The following is a 17540-nucleotide window of genomic DNA, read 5'->3' as shown; positions in this document are numbered from 1 at the left end:
GAAGTCTTCAGTGAAACCTAAAAAAATGAATTGTAAATTGTATCTTATGTAATTATCCAGTAGATGGCACTGTTGACTGCCTCATTTCCCAAGAGACAGGAAGCGTTTAAGCACCACAAGTGTCCATTGTAATCACTCTGTGTCTATGGCCTGCTCTAATTCCTTCATTAGTCATCATCAGAGACGTGTGTACATTTGTTGTGTTTTGCAAGTTTTTATTTATCATACAATGTTTAATGAGTTTAGTTACGTTATCCTAATTAATAATAAGTATTTTACGTAACTGTGGTATGGGGTTGTAATTGTAAGTAGTTTTTCATCTTAACTCTTATTATTATTTTCTTTATGTTGCATGTTCTATGTTATTAATAGTGTGGCACTTTGAGTTTCACTATGAATGAAAAGTGGAGTACAAATTAAATGTAGTATTATTATAGTTGGTTCTATACAAATCTCGCGATGTGTCGCGGCCGGTATTCCCCAAAGAAAACGTACGCATTTTGCTCTGACGTGCTCGCGTCATTCAAATGCCGTTACGTCAAATAATGTGCGTATCGCACTAGGTACAACTACTACGAACGTTACTACTTTACATAGTTGAGCACTGAGTTTGTAAGAGGGAATGTCAACCGTAGAGAGCTTGGTTAGTGAGGGAGAAGGGAACGGCGGCATAATGGGTGAGTGTGTTCAGTAAAAAAAAAATCCTTCATGTTCTTCGTGTGTGAAGTTGACCCAGGTCTAACGTGAAGTTTGTGAATAGGTTGCTTTTGTTTAGCGAACAGTTTTCTGTGTTAGCGAAACGAAACGCTGGGATATCAAGTGGGAACCCGCTCGGGAATAGTCATTCACTGTTAAACGTTAGCCTAGCTACGGGTAACCCGAACTCTATATAAGAATCTGATAGTTTAACGTCTCATTGCTTTTCGGTTAGCGTAGCTAATTACCTCCGAAATTGTTATGATCTTCCGGTATATTTGGTGTATTACCTTAGTACCTATTTTAGGACAAAGTTATCCTAACTTAGTTCATGCAGCTCGCTACCGCCCACCATGCTGTGTTGTGGTGTAATTTAACTTTATTGTGAAGATTATGGAACTCATACGCAAACGTTACATGTACAAACTGAAAGTCCCTGGCTGTATGTGTCGCTGAGTGTTTGTGTTGTGCGCCGAACTGGAAAGTGGGTCTTAATGAGTGTTAAAATAACTGAGTCTACGTTTAAGATCACGTTTTAGTATAGTGATATCATAGACGGTCAGATTTTTTTTTTTTTAATGGAGTTTGGCTAAGGCTCATTTTCATAACAGACAGTATTGCAAGTTATCATGTAACGATGGTCTCATAGTTGGTTCAAACGATAGCTTGGCATTTCCTGTGTTTTTGTCATGAGAGAGCAGCTGCTTAGTTAAGTCTGCTCGTTACAAGAGAAATATAAACTTTCTGCTGTTGCTATCAAACCCACGACAAAATATCGAGATGGCTAGGCTGACAAAGCCCTTTAGCTGAAAGATTGATTCAATAGCTGAGAATGAGAGGAAGAATGAGCTACATAGGTTAGTCATCCCATGTGGTGAAACAGGTTAGTCTGAAATGCTGAAAGCAGCAAACTTGTGAGCAAAGCTAAGTAAATTCTTCTCAATGTGACGTCAGATACATAACCATATCATCCCCATTGACAGCGACAGCATTATCTCCCTAATAGCAAGCATATGTGGATCGATAACATCATTGACTTCATGTCTGTGCCTATTTAGTTTGTCGGTGGCTGACAGACTGTTACAGTGTGACATGTTTTGGTGTTACATGCCTGTTGATGAAAATAAATCCCACCACAGCTTGACTTGAAGTTTGAAGTCGTACCTCCTTAACAAAGTCACCCCATACCGGTGCTGCAATTAGCTGTAGTTCATTAGAAATAAAACCCCATTCAAATGAGAACAGGAAGTATGGTTCTGACCTCCCAGGAGACATATACATCTGTCTCTATGTAATGGGTACTGTATGAGACATCTAAGGCTATGATGGGGATAAAATTCATGGCATCTTGCAGTCAGAGCCAAGTGACATATTGTCTGTGCTGTTTGCATAGTGGCAATGACATTGCACAGATGGGCAGGTCAGGCGTTCAGCCAGACAAAGTGTGTCAGGTGGTGTGGCAGTCAAATACTGGGGGGGGGGAAGTCTGTGATGACCAAGCACAGTGTGCTCTCAGTTTGTTCAGGTGTTAACATAGGAGTATAGAGCTCAGCCCAGTCATTTCTAAAGGCATAAATGGGGGATATTATTATTACCCATTCTCTGTGTACATCAAAAGGCTTGACTGCATTCCCCCAGCATGACTTATTTCATGTTGGTAAGTCTCCAATGAAACCACAGGCTTGAATTAAATAGTTCAGTAATGTTTAAAAGACACAATGCATATAGCCTGTTAGCAAAGACAAAGTTTCACATCTATTTTGGACACTTGTTTGTTGTAATCTCTGAATTGTGAACAGTCTTTTCATATGCACACATTAATTGTCATCAAAATCAACAGAATCTGACCCTTAATTAGGCACACTTCTTGCCCCAGTGATTTAATCAAAACTTACTTGAATGCATGCAGTTGCAGGGTTCAGATAGAGCTGCAACTCATGTTTTTTTGAATTATTGATTAATCTGTCGATCATTTTTTCGATTAATTGATTAGTTGATTGGTCCATAAAGTGTCAGAAAATGGTGAAAAATGTCGATCACTGTTTTCCAAAGGCCCAGCTGATGCCCTCAAATGTCTTGTTTTGTCCCAACCAACAGTTCACAACCCGAAGATATTCAGTTTATTGATACAGAAGACTAAATAAACCAGAAAATAATCACATGTGAGAAGTTGGAACCAGAGAAGTTTGACATTATCTTTAAAATGAAACAAAAGTAAAAGTGATTTAATCGATTGTTAAAATAGTTGATGATTAATTTCATAATTGATAACCAATCGATCAATCAACTAATTGTTGCAGCTTTACATTCAGATAATGCTGTGGTAGGGGCTCAGTAGCAGTGTAGTGTGTGAGATGCTGAAAAACATCTGTTCATGTGATGAAAGTGCAGTGCACATGTGATGGAGGAATGCATGTTGCATGCAGTGCACGAGACTACTCGGTCACCATAGAATAGCATGCTGACAATTCTGTGCATTCACATATACAGATATGACACATGAAATATGCACAGTGCAGGTATGCAGTTGTTGTAATGTTTTAATCAATATGTTTCAAGATATTAAACTGCCTATTACTGAATATTTTCCACATTGTCATGTGTCCCACTGGCAGATATCACTTTTCTCTGACATGTACTGATGGTGTCCCACTATTGTGTTGGTGGCATATGCCAATTCTTGTTGGCATGCCACTTTGGCAAGTGGTATGTCTATGCTGTTCAACTGGCATAGGGCACATCAAAATGGTCTGTCATTGTTGTTCCACTGGCAGATACCACCTCTTATAGTAAATGTTTTGACATAATGCCCATTGGCATAAAGCTAGCTTTGTCAAAGGCTGTACTCACTTTGCTAGCCTTGCAACATTGATATGTAGTTACAGCTAGCCCCGCTAGCTTAGCTGCCAGAAAAGCAGCATTCATCACATCAGGGATAGCTGCCTACAAGAAGTGGTTATCTTCTACTTAATTAGAGAATGCACAACTCTTCTCCAGTACACCATGTCTTAGTCACCAAATGTTTTCTGCTATCTACATAACCATCTACATCGTACCTGCTGGTGAAAAGTGGCGTCTGTTGGTGGTATGCAGGTGGCATGTTGTTCTTATGTTGCACACAGCAGTGACATATATCACTAAGAACTATTATATGCTGATGGACAGTGTTATCTTCTAATGAAACACTAGTGACATAACATTTTCTTATGCCATATACCAGCTGAACATCAGTGACTGGTGGTATATTAAGAATCGGCATATAACACTAAAATAAGTAGTGGCACCCTTCACCAAAGTGAAGCTTTGAACACTTTTGATACATGCCATTGCCATGACAGCACCTAGATTTGGGTTTGCATTATCCAGACAACTCCTCCTGAAGTGCTCGAAACTAATAGAGTGGAAGCGGAATACCAGTAACCAACAGTGACATACCACTCAGCATATGAAACTAAAACAAGAGTGGCACACCCGCTGCCACTTTTGATCTTGGCACTGCTGCTGATAATGCAGTCGTGTGGGCTCAATAACACTGAGGGGTACTGTGCGAGATGCTAAGCAACATCTGTCCATGTGATGAAACTGAGCTGTACATGTGATGGAAGAATGCATATTGGATGGCATGCAGGGGTCACTGTTGAAATGAAATGGCATGTGATCAATTATCCGTACATGATTGAAAGGTGCACAGACAATACAGAATGACAGAAACATGTGCAGGGCAGGGATGTAAAAGAGTTGAATTCTCATGAAATGGGAACATGTTAATCAACATGTTTCAAGATGTAAAACAGCTTATTATTGAATATTTCCCCCTAAAGATGAAACTCATTATTATCAGTTCTAGGAGCACTCAACTGATTTTACACTTGAACATGAGTTTAGTCATCATGGGGTGTACTCTTCAGCCTGTAAAACAGTTAAAATGTTTTGGATCTGGAGGGAGCTTCATGAAGTATGACTAATTAACCATGATGATATCATCAGGGTTATCTCAGCTCAGGCTTGGAGACTACGCATTTATAATAGAAAGCCTGTATTAAAACACTGGAAAAACCCTTCAAGATTTTGTTATAAAATGTGGAAAATGTAAAAATAGCAAATCTTAAACTTGTCATAAAAGTTTTATTCAACATTTCTGGGAATTTACTGTAAATTTTCCATCTCTGTGAAACCATGTCTGTTCCCATGAGTAGGGGAAAATCTAATTTGATATCGGCAAGTCATTGATATCGGCCGATAAAAGGCCAATAAATGACATTGAGCCTCACTGGATGTCAGCAAACAACTATTTGCTATATAAAAATATAGTGGAGTAATGGCGACCTGAGCAGTGAATGAAGTCACACTCCCTCTGTTGTGTGTTCTTATCCCAGCTTCTCTGTTCTTTGTTTTGGTAGCCGCACTAGCTGTGCATGCATGTTAGTGCATGTGAGTCCCTCCGTATCCTTCACATCCATTTCCAAGATGGTGGCCGCATCACACTTATCAAATTACAGCTAAACAGTACATTAAAATATGTTATGAAAGCATTTGAGATGACAAATAGGCAATGGAGTAACAGAATCTTGATCTATATTTGATTGGCTCTGCCTAGTTTGACAGTCTTTTTTTCCAACTTTATTTAGTAAATGACACATGTTTGTTTTGGTCTGAGATGTTGGTGCTATAGTGCGACATCTAGTGGCTGAATGTCATGTATTTCAACTTTAAAATGAAATATCTGCATCGGCCTGAAATGAACATTTCTGCTGATATGACGGGCCGATTCATCACCTTCTCCTCCACCGCCTGGCTGTCTTTCCCACTGCAGAAGATGATTCACCATGATGATCCCGGTGCTTCTACTGCAGGCTTCACTTCACTCAGCTGGCCGACAGACTCTCTGCTTCTTCCCACTTTAACCTGAATAACAAATCGAGGGTCGGTGCTCCAGTTTGATCCACACAGAGAGCCGGGGCTAGCTGGGAGTTTAGCGGAAGCTAGCTGGCTGTGCTTCCCTCTGGCCATGCTTGCAGCTAACACTCTGCTAGCCCTATACGGGTGAAAGTGAGAAGAAGCAGCAGGTCTGTAGGGCCGCTGAGTGAAGTGGAGCCTGTGGAGGAAGCACCGGGACCGTCAGGGTGAAACAGTCCATGGAGGAGCTGCTGTGTTCAGGTGCACAGATAGGAAACACCTCGGCTGACGGGATGTACCGCGCTGTTTGAAAAAAAATTCTTCTTCTTTTTGATTTATAATGGTGTTTGGCAACCAGCATATTAGGTGCATTGCTGCTACCCTCTCTCCGGAGTGTGGACCAGAGATTAAATCCTACCCATTAATCCTTCTGTCTAATAAACTCAAAGAAATCTCTACTGCTCGACCCACTTGGCAGGTTCAATGCTGAGCTCCTGAACTCCAGTCTTCCTAAGTTCTTCCTTCATATATTCTCTTTCTTTATCATACTTAGTACTTAGTCAGGTGGAAAAAAAATATGTAGATGCATCAGTATTGGCATTGACTATCGGCCAAAATGAGTTGGAAAATACCAGCATAGCGGATATCAGCAAAAAAATCCAATATTGTGCATCCCTAAGTAGAACCATCCAGTATCAACAGAAACATTTGTAAGAGAAACAATCTTGGATGATGCATGAAATGTCTGAGGCCTCCTAAGGTCGTGGGAAGAGGTTTGTCAGAAAGCACTGGTGTCCTCTCTGCTGTTGAATTCATACTCAGTACTCAGGGCTCTGCATCATGGCTGGGTAGACTTCCTTGTAACCCCAGCTTCCTGGAAGCTCACCACATTGTTTCCGGTAGTGTAGCAAACAGCAAAGTGCACTGTGCATTTTTTACTGTCTGTTACTGTTGTGCTGTTTTCCTGCAGTGATTTAATTTGTCAGTGACACTGTCTCGGAACTTGAGTTTAACCCAGATTATGGTTTTGACTGCGGAATCTAGTCCCGGCTTTGATTATGCTATCTATTCAATGGGTGCTGCTTTGAAACAAACCCTGCTTTTCTTTCGTTTGTACCTCTCAGTAAGTCAGGAAGTTGAAAAGTGTTAATGCTCACCTTTTATTCTGACTTTGTGCAATGCAACTGTATTCACCACAAACAAGTCACCCTATTCTAGTCTGTGATGAAAGATTAAAACTGAGCTTTTTGTGTGTGGTCACAGTTTGACTGAGAAAAGGCAGCTAGCTCAGTGTACGTGACTCCTCTCTAGATGACACATCACCCACAAAGAATACAGCAGCACACTGCCACTGATGACTTACTGAATATGAAAGCTCACAGTGTTGCACATCATTTTCACTGCAATGTAGAGCTTAACTTTTGCATGAAATGCTCTGTGTAATATGTGTATCCCTTTCACATTAGAGATGAGGTTATGTTTGCAGCTGTTTGCACATTGTTTCAGGCTTAACGTATGACATGTCTGCTGTTCGTCAACTGTCTCCAACACAGGAAGTCGTGGGGATAGAGCCTAGCGATGTAGGCCAGTAGTCTGTCAGAAATGTATTTGTGGTTACAGTGGGACTGGTGGGATGAGTGGAGGATGCATCATCTTAAGCGCTCCGATTAGATGGTGACAGCTCCTGTAAACACACGGGAAATAGTTACTCTACTGTAGGGCCAGACTTTGCTGACCCATAGTACTGCAGTAATGTGATGAACTAACTGTCTGTCTCATTGATGTCTACAAAGGTTTTCTTCAAATCAGTTGTCATCTACAGTGTATTTTTAGAGTTTCCTTCCTCAGTCACTCAGTACTAGCTTCTGGTACTTGACAGTTTTTATCACTTGGTGCTAAGGAAACGTTTTGGCTCGTACCAAAAGATCCGTGAGTTTTCAATACTCAGCCCTAATCTTTTGCGATCAATGTGGTTACAAACAACTGGTTAAGAACGTTGGCTTGTGACTCATTAAGTCCAACAAATGTCATGTCATATTCTTTATTACTGATTGCATATGTTAATAGAATATAAGTTACATCACTATATTACATTCTCTGCTACAGACAGAGGACATTAAAGTCAGCCTTGCACATTCACCCCCACTGCTGCTAATGCACTCCAGAGCACTTTGTCACATCTTCTGTAAGCTAATACATACGTCTATAGAGACTGTCTCACTGAAGGAATGTGCATTACATATTTTATTATAATTTTGTTGCACTGCATACAATGACAAAGTGGACACGTCAACTAACTTCTATCCATGCAGAAAGGAACATCATTGTATGGCTGAGCCTCTCTATTGCTGCTATAGTATTTAAGAAAAGCTCTATATTGTTGCATGTTTCATGTCAACTGGCAAATAGAGACTTGTAGAAAAGACCGAACCTGATCTCCTGATTCATAGTACATCTGTGTTTTATGTCTGATGTTATTTGAAAAAGCACATTCCAGCATTTCCTGGAATTTCATATGAATGGTCATTTCACTAATTCCTTTCTCTGGGTCTCCTTTTCTTTTTGGTTTTGTTCCTGCTTCATGGACCTACCCGCTTTGATCGCTGACTTCTCGTGTCACTTTTTTGACATCATGACAACCACTGTCTGCTCTCCAAACCAGCTGTAAGTACTCTATTTATGTCTCTCATCAACCTGCAGGACCTCTGGGTCACATGGACTGTAGTAAAACTGTAAAATTTACGGTTCAACAAACACTCATGGATGTAATAATTGTTTTGGCATCTTTTAGAATTGAGTTACTTGAATAGAGACACAGCTGCAGCCTTAATCCTTGTCCATTAATGTAAATTGTGCAATGTACCCTTTAAAATCTGGAAAGGTCTTAAAAGAATTTAAGTCCTTAAAATTATTCAGAGCTGTTAAAAAAATGTTATGAGTGTATTTATTCACTGGGTAACGGGTGTGTAATCAGATGATGTTTTGGTTGATTCAAGGTACAAGGAATCATGGTTTGATACACTCACCATACTTTGACCAAAGTTTGACTGAAAATTAAGACTATATTATTATTATTATCCTTTTTTTGCCATATTAGCTGTGAGCGATGTTGATATGTTGGTTCTACCACTTCAGTCAACAATGGTGAATGAATTACCATGGAATTTTGTTGAAATGGTTTCAAATTGATTGAAAATGTGTGGTTATTCCTAGAAGTTTGACTCATTAATGTACAGAGACAGGATTGAGAAAGCAGAGGGTCCTGATAAATTTGGAAATCAATCAGTCTGAGTTGTGACAAATCACTGCAAACATCAGGGCACTCCTTCTTTGACGTGGGTGTGGTTGTTCTTCAGTACGGCCAAAAGAAACAGACTGAAGAACCATCCCAGAGCTGAAATTGCTGTCCATGCTTTGGACTAATGCTAACATCAACATGCTAACATATTCTTCATCTTACTAAATGATGTTAATATTGCTAACTTGCACTAGACACAAAGCACAGCTGAGGTTCATGTTCACTTTTGCAAATATTTGATCATAAACCAAAGTATTGGACAAATTTTGGATTTTCAATTGATGACCAGAAGTTTACCTACTAGTTTTTTTTTCTGCAGCTTTCAACTGCACTTCACAGTTTTCTTAGAGTGTGGAGTTTGCTCAGTTGCTCTATGCTCAGAGGAAAACCAGAAGACTGTGAGATGCAGTTGAAAGCTCTGGAAAAAGCTAGTATGTGGACTTTGGGTTAAGTTTTATATCTTCTGTATTTCAAAATTTTATGCTACAGTATTTGCTACATATATTTGCACTGCACACTAAACTTAACTATGCTCAACCATTTAATCTGCTCTTAATGCAGGCACTGTGTGTTTATTTATGTATGTATTTATTTATTCATTCTGAAATGTTCTGTCTGAAATGCTAGCTAGCAAGCTTTACATACCGCAACAATTCTGTGCTCATTCTCCAGTAACGTCTTGTCACAGGAAAGTATCAGCTATGTTTATTTTCAATCCACAGCAACAGAAGAATCTGGAGGGCTATGTGGGCTTTGCAAATCTTCCCAACCAAGTTTACAGAAAATCTGTGAAGAGAGGCTTTGAGTTCACACTCATGGTTGTGGGTGAGTACTTCTCTTTTAGCACCTTTTGTACATCCCTGTTTCTCTGCAGTCTTTGACCCAATCAGGCATTCATGTGTGGATAACAAACACTGAGAGGGTTACAGTTTCTCAGTCTCTTTGCCAGTTCAAGTGTGAAGGTCTTAAAAGATGCTGATACATCTATATACAGTGAGTATATCTTTGTTAAAACGTGTTGCTCCTACTGTACATGTTCATGTGTCGAGCAGTATTGAGTTTCACAGAAACGGCATGGCGGAAAGCGCTAGCAGCTGGCTTGCTGAAACACATTAGAGATGGTTTAAGCTGAGCAGGATAAGTTGCACGTAAAACAAGACTCCGGGAAACCATGCTTAAGACAAATGTTTGACATTCAGCAGCACAGGCAGCCCTCTACTACTGCATGTGTATGTACGCTCTTGTGTGTGTGTGGCTTGTGTCTTCTGGATTGTGTGGTGGGAGGAGGTTTCCTGTCATTCCATTCATGCAGCCAAAGTCAAAGCCTGAGCAGCTGATTTGGGGAGAGGCGCGACCGTAGAAGAACCCTTCCTTTCTCTGCTGTCTAGAGGTACCTGAGCAGGAAGCCGCCCTGAATGCCTGCGTGATGTCACATCCTGTCTCCTGGGTTCATGACTTTCAGTGGCTACCTGCCTCCAGGGCTACAGAGCCAGTCTCCATGGCAATCAGTGTACCCTCCTTCCTTCTGGCTTGGTTCATGTAGTCACGCCCTGGAGTTTCCCCCTGCTGTGTGCTCAAAGGAAAGAGACTGTTATGTGGTAATTTTGTGTGCAGCATGTAATTTGAATAGCTGGCTAATTGGCAAAATGAAGCGCTTGTCAGACTGGAGTAGATGAAGCGTCAGATACTGTGCGCTTTTCCTGAATTTTTAAGGGGTTGATGGGAGGGTTACAAAACACATTTACCCACTAGGGACCCACTGGTTATGGAATTTATGGGATGGAATTTATAGACACATATTTTAGAGAGAGACATGAAGTCAGGGAATTTATGTTACAGGTTTCTTGTTTTTACTGCATTTTCTTTATTTCCCATATTGCTTCATATGGTGAGGGTAATGGAAAGGAAATTTTTACATGAATAGAGTGGAAACCAGTCTGCTTACACCCTCAGGAAAGTATGAACACACCTGGAAAGAATATTGTTTTTATGTATGTATTTTATAATGGACAAGTGTACAACTAGGACGCACCCAATGCCTTCCTATCATTGAGCTTGTTAGAGAATTACAGCTGCATTGAAGCACACAGAACATGAACTAAAGTCTGTAAATGGAATCTGTAGAAGGGTGCACAAACCATACACGGATACACATGTACAAAGACAAAAATAATAACTAGTATAATGCATTATACAAGTATAATGGGGTCCAACCACCTGACACAATTCGCAGTCTAATACTCACTGACCTGAAGCTATCAGACAGCCAAGAGCATGGCTGAATAAGAGTAAACACAGGTGGCTTAACACGTGCGTTTCTTTGCTTGGGCACGCTCAGCAGATCATTTCCTTTTCAAATAGTTACAAAATTCATGTGGAAGTCAACCATTGTTAAAGAGGTTGGCAAGTTACTAGATTCCAAATGAATGGTAATGTATTCCCTTTCTGCTAATAGAAGACTGTCCTCCCCAGAAAAATGACAATGTCATTTGTGAACCAAAATAGCAAATGTTTATATTCAAGTGACAAAGCTATCTCCAGCCATAGTAATGATGACTTGTCCATCAGGAGCAAAGGAAGAAGCAGTGTGACAGTGTTATAGAGCCACAGAACCTGCACTGGAAGGAATTTGGCATCAAACTGTTAGTTTCCGTTTCCTCCCAACAGTCAATGCTAGTTTCATTTAACCATTACCGTGGTCATTCCTAACTTTGACTATTTTGTTAAGGGTTAGGGTTAGGACCCTAACGCCTAGCGCCTAACCCCTATCGCTAACCATAACCCTAACTCTAACAAAGTAGTCATTTTAACCCAAACCATGATCTCTCCCTAGCCTTAACCAAGTTCTTTTCATGTTCTCTAAACCTACCAAACCTTTACCATAGCTTTGTCATAACATAAAACAGTTTCAAAAATAAAACTGTGATTTGCAATGGTTTCAGAAAGCACAGATAAACAATGTTGTTCTGTCTATAGAGCCGTCAGGTCAGGAATCACTTTCATGTATTGTTCTGGAGGGCATGGACAAAGTGTATTTCATCATTTTAATTCGGAGGACTTGTTGACCAATAGTGCTATAAGTATATATTTTATCATGAGAATTCCATTTATCTTGTTTTATAGTACCTAATTAACAAAGTCAAAGATTAAGAGATTCATGATGATGAGTACACAGGGATCAAATATTTAAACAAACAGATACAGATTTCCAAAATGATTTTAGAAGGTCCCTTGACACAACTGAAAATGACATTTCACTATTTATCTTATGTATCTTCTCTGGGGTATAATATATCCAGTGTAGCATCTTTAAAAAGAAGTAACATTTATGAACTTTGTCTTCTTCTTCTCTCCTCTACTTGGCAATCGTGTTGCCATTTAAGCCTAGTTTTGCTTGTGTTTCCTGTACATTTTTGTATTCTTTTTATGTTCTCCATTGTTAAGAATAGAGTTGAGTTTAGAATAGGATGCTTGTTTAAGAGACTTTAAGAGTTAATCAGGTGAAATAACTGTCTGTTTCAGTTGCATAAATGTTAAAAGAATACATTTTTATAATGCATGAAGGAATCAAATGGGGGGAAAACACTGGTTTTAACTAGGTATTTTTTAAGTTTAAGGGTTAAAGTACACAGTGTTGGTGTGGATGTAGTTGGGGGATGGCTATTGTTAGCGGGCAAGTGAAAGTGGGCCAGAGCCATTTGTTGTGGTCAAAGTCAATATTTGGCAGTGAATTACACATTGGCAGGAACTGACCTTGATGTTGGCCAGTGCAGCCGTAGCTCATTGTGCTTGGTCCTGGTTGACAGAGAGTTGAGTGAGCTCTGTTGTATCCTTTCTGGAAAGCAGGCCCTCGAATTAAACAAGAGGGGCTTTTAGGAGAAAGAGACAAAATCTGATACAGACAGACAGATGGAAATTGATGGCTTCGCCGACAGATATATACGTAACACTTTTGTCATGCTCTAGACTTGTTAAAACTTTAACTGTCTCCTGCTCCTTTTTTGAAGGGAAAGCCCCATTCATAAACACAGTGGTGGAAAGAAGATGACTGCTTTCAGCTGCCTGATAATGTTGAACATACAAAATTTCCCCTTTTACAAAAAAAAAAAAACAGGCTGCTTTTCATTTCACCTGCACGTTATTAGCACAGTGTTTTGAAAGCCCTGTCAAATGAATTAACCTACCGCGGCCTCCCTCTTACAAGCCAAACTTTTCCTGCTTCCCCTCCACCAGCCTCTTGCATGCAGTGGGAAGTGTCTTTGAATAAACCCCCATGGTTTACACAGCTGCTGGAAATTTCCTTTAAAGGAAGTGTGCTGGCTGCTGAGCGAGCCGAGCAGCGAGCCGGTGGGCCTCGGCTTGGCGGGTCGGCTCAGTGAGAGTGGCCCCTCTGGTGCTGCAGTCGGGATGCTCAGCTGTAAAGACACTGAATGGCTTCATTATTTATTCCTGACGTGGCGTATTTTAACGAAACTCGAGGAGCCTTCACCCGTACAACCCATTAGTCAAATACGCCTATAAACAAATGAATATATTTTTCTATATATTGAATATTATGTATTTATTGAACATATAGCACATAAGGCAGCATTACTTTATACGTATGTGCTGAGTAATGCAAAAGACATGTACAGCAGTTAAATGAGTCCTTGACAGGTACCTGGCAATATCACACAGCTCCATCAGCAAATTAACTTTAGCTGCAGTTGCTGACTTTTTAAACACTCCTCTGTGTCCTTTTGCTATTTCTAGAAAATTAGCATTTCATACTGCAATAAAAAAGTGTCAGCTCTTAAAACATTATTGAAATGTCGATGAGTTGAATCATCCGTTAAAAGGAAATTTTTCAACTTCTCGCTCAATACTGGACTACTTTCAAAAATTGTTGTCCCTATTAGTCACTTGGACACAAAAAGATGGGAAAATAGGGTCCAGGTTGAAAGATACCCAAGTTTCCTTTTAAGGGGCCCCCGAATCGAACCGGTTGTTATCAGTTGAAGCATCTTTTTTTTCAGTTTTTCATTGTACACATAACCTACGATACCAGCAAAGCAGAGTACAAATAGTAAATAGCAAATGGATTGCACTTATAAAAAGCTTTTTCTACTTTAGTAGACGATTTCTCCATTCTCACACCAATGGCAGCAGACTTGCCGTGCTTGTGGTTTAGTGTCCTGCTTGATCTGTGGACAGGAAGAGTCAGGCATCAAACAGAAAAGCTCAGAAAGATCCTGTCATTAATGGACCACCCGCTCTATCTCCAGAACCACAACCGCCACAAAGTTTTACAAGGCTGGTCATGACTCAAAATGACCTAACTGCAAACATAACTATAAGAAACAGTGAAGAAGGATGAAAGAAAAGCAGGGCTTAGCTATGCCATCCATGCATGCCTCTCCAGTACACTCAAGTTTGGTGTTGAATGCTAGTGAGTGGCTGTTCTGCAGGTGGACTTCATGTGTCTCCTCCCTCCCTTTTAAAATCAAAGCTTAGGCCCAAACTGGCCAATCAGATCAGACTTTGACATTTCTGATTCAGGTCATAATAAAAATACAGTGAGTTTGGGCAGTTAATGAATTACAGTATGCACCATACCATACAGGTGGCAGTTAGCAGTAAGTCTATAAGGCTTTTAGTTTGAGAGATTTGTCTGTGTTGTTGTTTTCTGTGCTTTCCTCACTGAAATGAATGGTGAGGCTCGGAAGGAAGAAAGGGATGTTGGGTAATATCTATGCACCAATCAGAGTTCAGCAATATTTGAATCAAAATGTGACGTCAGTTGCGGTGTACTTTGCCGCTGTTAGTCAGATCTGATCAAACCGCACCCACGCAGTCCCGATGAAGCAGATGAGCTGAGTTTCCATTTGAAGCATCGATCGTTGCTGATTTTTTGGTGTGAATATTTAATGTTATGTGAAAAACACTCAGATTGGAATCAAAGTTTCAGGGTTTTAAATGTGATTTGCACTTGTAAAGCACATAGATTATCTTAAATTTGTATCTCCTGGCCACAATCAATTCAGTTTTCACTTCATTCATGTCTGTATAATCCACAGTTCCTTATCTTACACACTACAAACTGTTACTTCCTTTGCCTCCACTCTACATGAAGAAGAAGAAGAAGAAGTCATCAGTGGCCACAGTTTGAGAAATATTGCTGAAACGGAGAGAATACAGTTGATACATATCTTTGGAACTCTGCTCACTTTGTTTGCTTCGATGAAACCACTGGCTGCTATTTGCTTTTTTTTTTATGACATTTTGCATTTCACTCACTCAGACCGCTGAATATTGGGAAGCAGTTGTGGATAAAGGGTCAAACCTCATATGCTGGGTTAGCCTCACTCACAGAGCAGCAGGGGTGGTGAATTTTTGTCACTCAGTCAAGGCCAATTACCATCTGAGCAGATCTCCTCAGCTAACTTCAGCTGTATATGACTCTGTCATGTGGCAGATTCAGGATCCGCCTCCCTTCATAACAAGCAACCACAGCTACGACCAGTCACGATCAGCACCCTCTCTTGTGTTTTCCCGACCCACCACTACCACCATCATCGTAACCCTCGGTTTGATGGGTTTGGTTCTCGTGTAACCAGAGCCTCCTCATCTTCCCTCTCCTCACACTGGGCATAGACTTGGACCTGGATCAGCATCTCACTTTGTCTCTTTGGTCCGGCTGTTCCTGTCAGCTCTTAGCTTCCCTTATTCAAGCTGACATTTTTATCACATGTATTTCACCCACAGTTTGCACAAAACCACAGCCTCCCCGCTAGTACCCATCAGCGTTCAGTCAATAAGAGTTCTCCATTCCCTCTCAGCCTTGAAGAAATGTTTACAGCGGTCTTGCATGTTTCATCACAGACCAGCTATAATTGCCGAAGCATTTCTGTTGAGATTGCAAGATAAATGTGGCTCTGCCCTCGTAGGAAAATATTTATGACTTTGAGAGTGTGCTGAGTGAAGGATCCTTTTGTTCGATGTTTTCTTCATCTCGCCGTCCTCCTCCCTATTCATGGGGGCGTTGAGTGGCTGAGCTGTTGGCAGCGGTGGCCGATGTTGGCCAGGGCCACTTGTAAAGGTCAGGAGCAGCTCTTTGGCTGCAGTGCCAGGCTGGCGTATGACCGCCTCTTCTCTCACACTGAGGCTTTTGTTCAGCAGCTCCTTGTTGCCCTCTACTCACCCCAATCTTAACAGGCACACTATGGTAGGTATTGGATTACCACAGTCAGTCCCTCCGGGTTCCTACAAGTTTTGTTGTGATTATTGCAGCTCCACAAGCTCCTTAGAATTTACACGAAAATTTTTGCCAAGCGCTACTTCTTGGAGTCAAAGTTGATATCTTCAAATTGCTTGTTGTGTATAACTAACAGTCCAAAACCCTAAATACTGAATTCACAATTATATAAGACAGAACATAAAGCAGTGCATAATTACATTTGAGAAGCTGGAACCAGCAAATGAATGGCATTTTGCTTGATAAATGATGAGAGTGATTATCAAAATTTTAATATTTTTGCTGATTGGTTATTCAAGGTTTAGCTCTACCAAAAATATAAGAGCAAGAGTGTGGTCTGCTCTCATGCCAGCTGCTAACGTTAGCTTATCTAACTCTATCTTAGTACCTATAATGGCTACTTAACGCTAGATCTTTAACGCTAGCATTACCGCCAAAGCCAGTTGGCGTATAATTAGTTAACTACGTTATTATGTGGGGGTACAAGTAGAGCTGCAACAATGAATTGATTAGTTGCCAACTATTACATTAATCTTCAACTAATTTGATAATTGATAAATCATTTTGAGTCATTTTTTAAGAAGAAAATTCCCAAATCCTCTGATTCCAGCTTCTCAACTATGAATATTTTGTGGTTTCTGTGACAGTAAACCAAATATTTTTTGGTTGTGAACTGTTGGCCAGGACAAAACAACAGGACGTAAGCTTGGCCTTTGGGTATTTTTTGGGAAATATTTTCTGACATTTTATAGACCAAACAACTAATGGATTAATCGATAACTAAAATAATCGTTAGTTGCAGCCCTAGATACAAGTGACATTGGAAGAAGCTAAGTTTAAGACTAACAAATCCACCGCATGGGGCCAGTGTCATACTGTATCTCAAACTATCAGATTCAAAGTCCAGATTAAAGTACATGAGTAGGTCTCTGCCATTTAATTGAAGTTTTAGAATGGACCTTTATGAGAAGATTAGTCCACCACTAAACGTTTGTTTTCAAACTCATTATTCTAGAATAATGGTGAATCAGGGTGTTAGTTCTCTGATTGCTTCTTCTGATCATTTGATTACTTTTGAGTACAATGAAATGGTATCTGTGCATTTGATTTCTGTTTTTCCTCTTTTGTTAAGAGTGAGAATTCATGATGACTGTGGTTGTTTAAATCTTCCTTACCCTCCCCTTCCTTCCCATGAATCTCTGATTAGATTCCTGAAATGCAGACAGGAAAAGAATTTGGGAGGACAGAACTTCTACTCTGTCTGCCTCTTCCTTCATCTCGTGTTAAAGCTTGCCTATTTAAAAAAAAAAAAAAAAAGGGGGTTAAAGGGAACCATTTCCTGTCCTGAAAAAAGGGTCTGAATCTGAAACATGTAAAGAATGTCAAACAGCGAAAGACTGCATTAGAAACGGGGCT

At 40.2% G+C, this 17540-nt stretch overlaps 1 protein-coding gene across 2 annotated transcripts in view; it reads left to right on the top strand.

Moving 5' to 3' along the window:
• Window positions 1-555: 555 nt before the first annotated feature.
• The window catches only part of sept7a (septin 7a), a 47718-nt gene continuing 30733 nt past the window's right edge, over window positions 556-17540 (top strand). For both annotated transcript variants that reach the window (XM_044336036.1, XM_044336035.1), the window contains exons 1-3: window positions 556-677; window positions 1900-1901; window positions 9613-9715. In XM_044336036.1, the coding sequence (XP_044191971.1) occupies window positions 623-677; window positions 1900-1901; window positions 9613-9715 (160 nt within the window). In that variant the 5' untranslated portion in view covers window positions 556-622. The remainder of the gene's footprint in view (window positions 678-1899; window positions 1902-9612; window positions 9716-17540) is intronic.

Source organism: Thunnus albacares, chromosome 19, assembly GCF_914725855.1.
Source record: "Thunnus albacares chromosome 19, fThuAlb1.1, whole genome shotgun sequence".
NCBI lineage: Eukaryota > Metazoa > Chordata > Actinopteri > Scombriformes > Scombridae > Thunnus > Thunnus albacares.
This window is presented reverse-complemented; position numbering and strand designations above follow the sequence as displayed.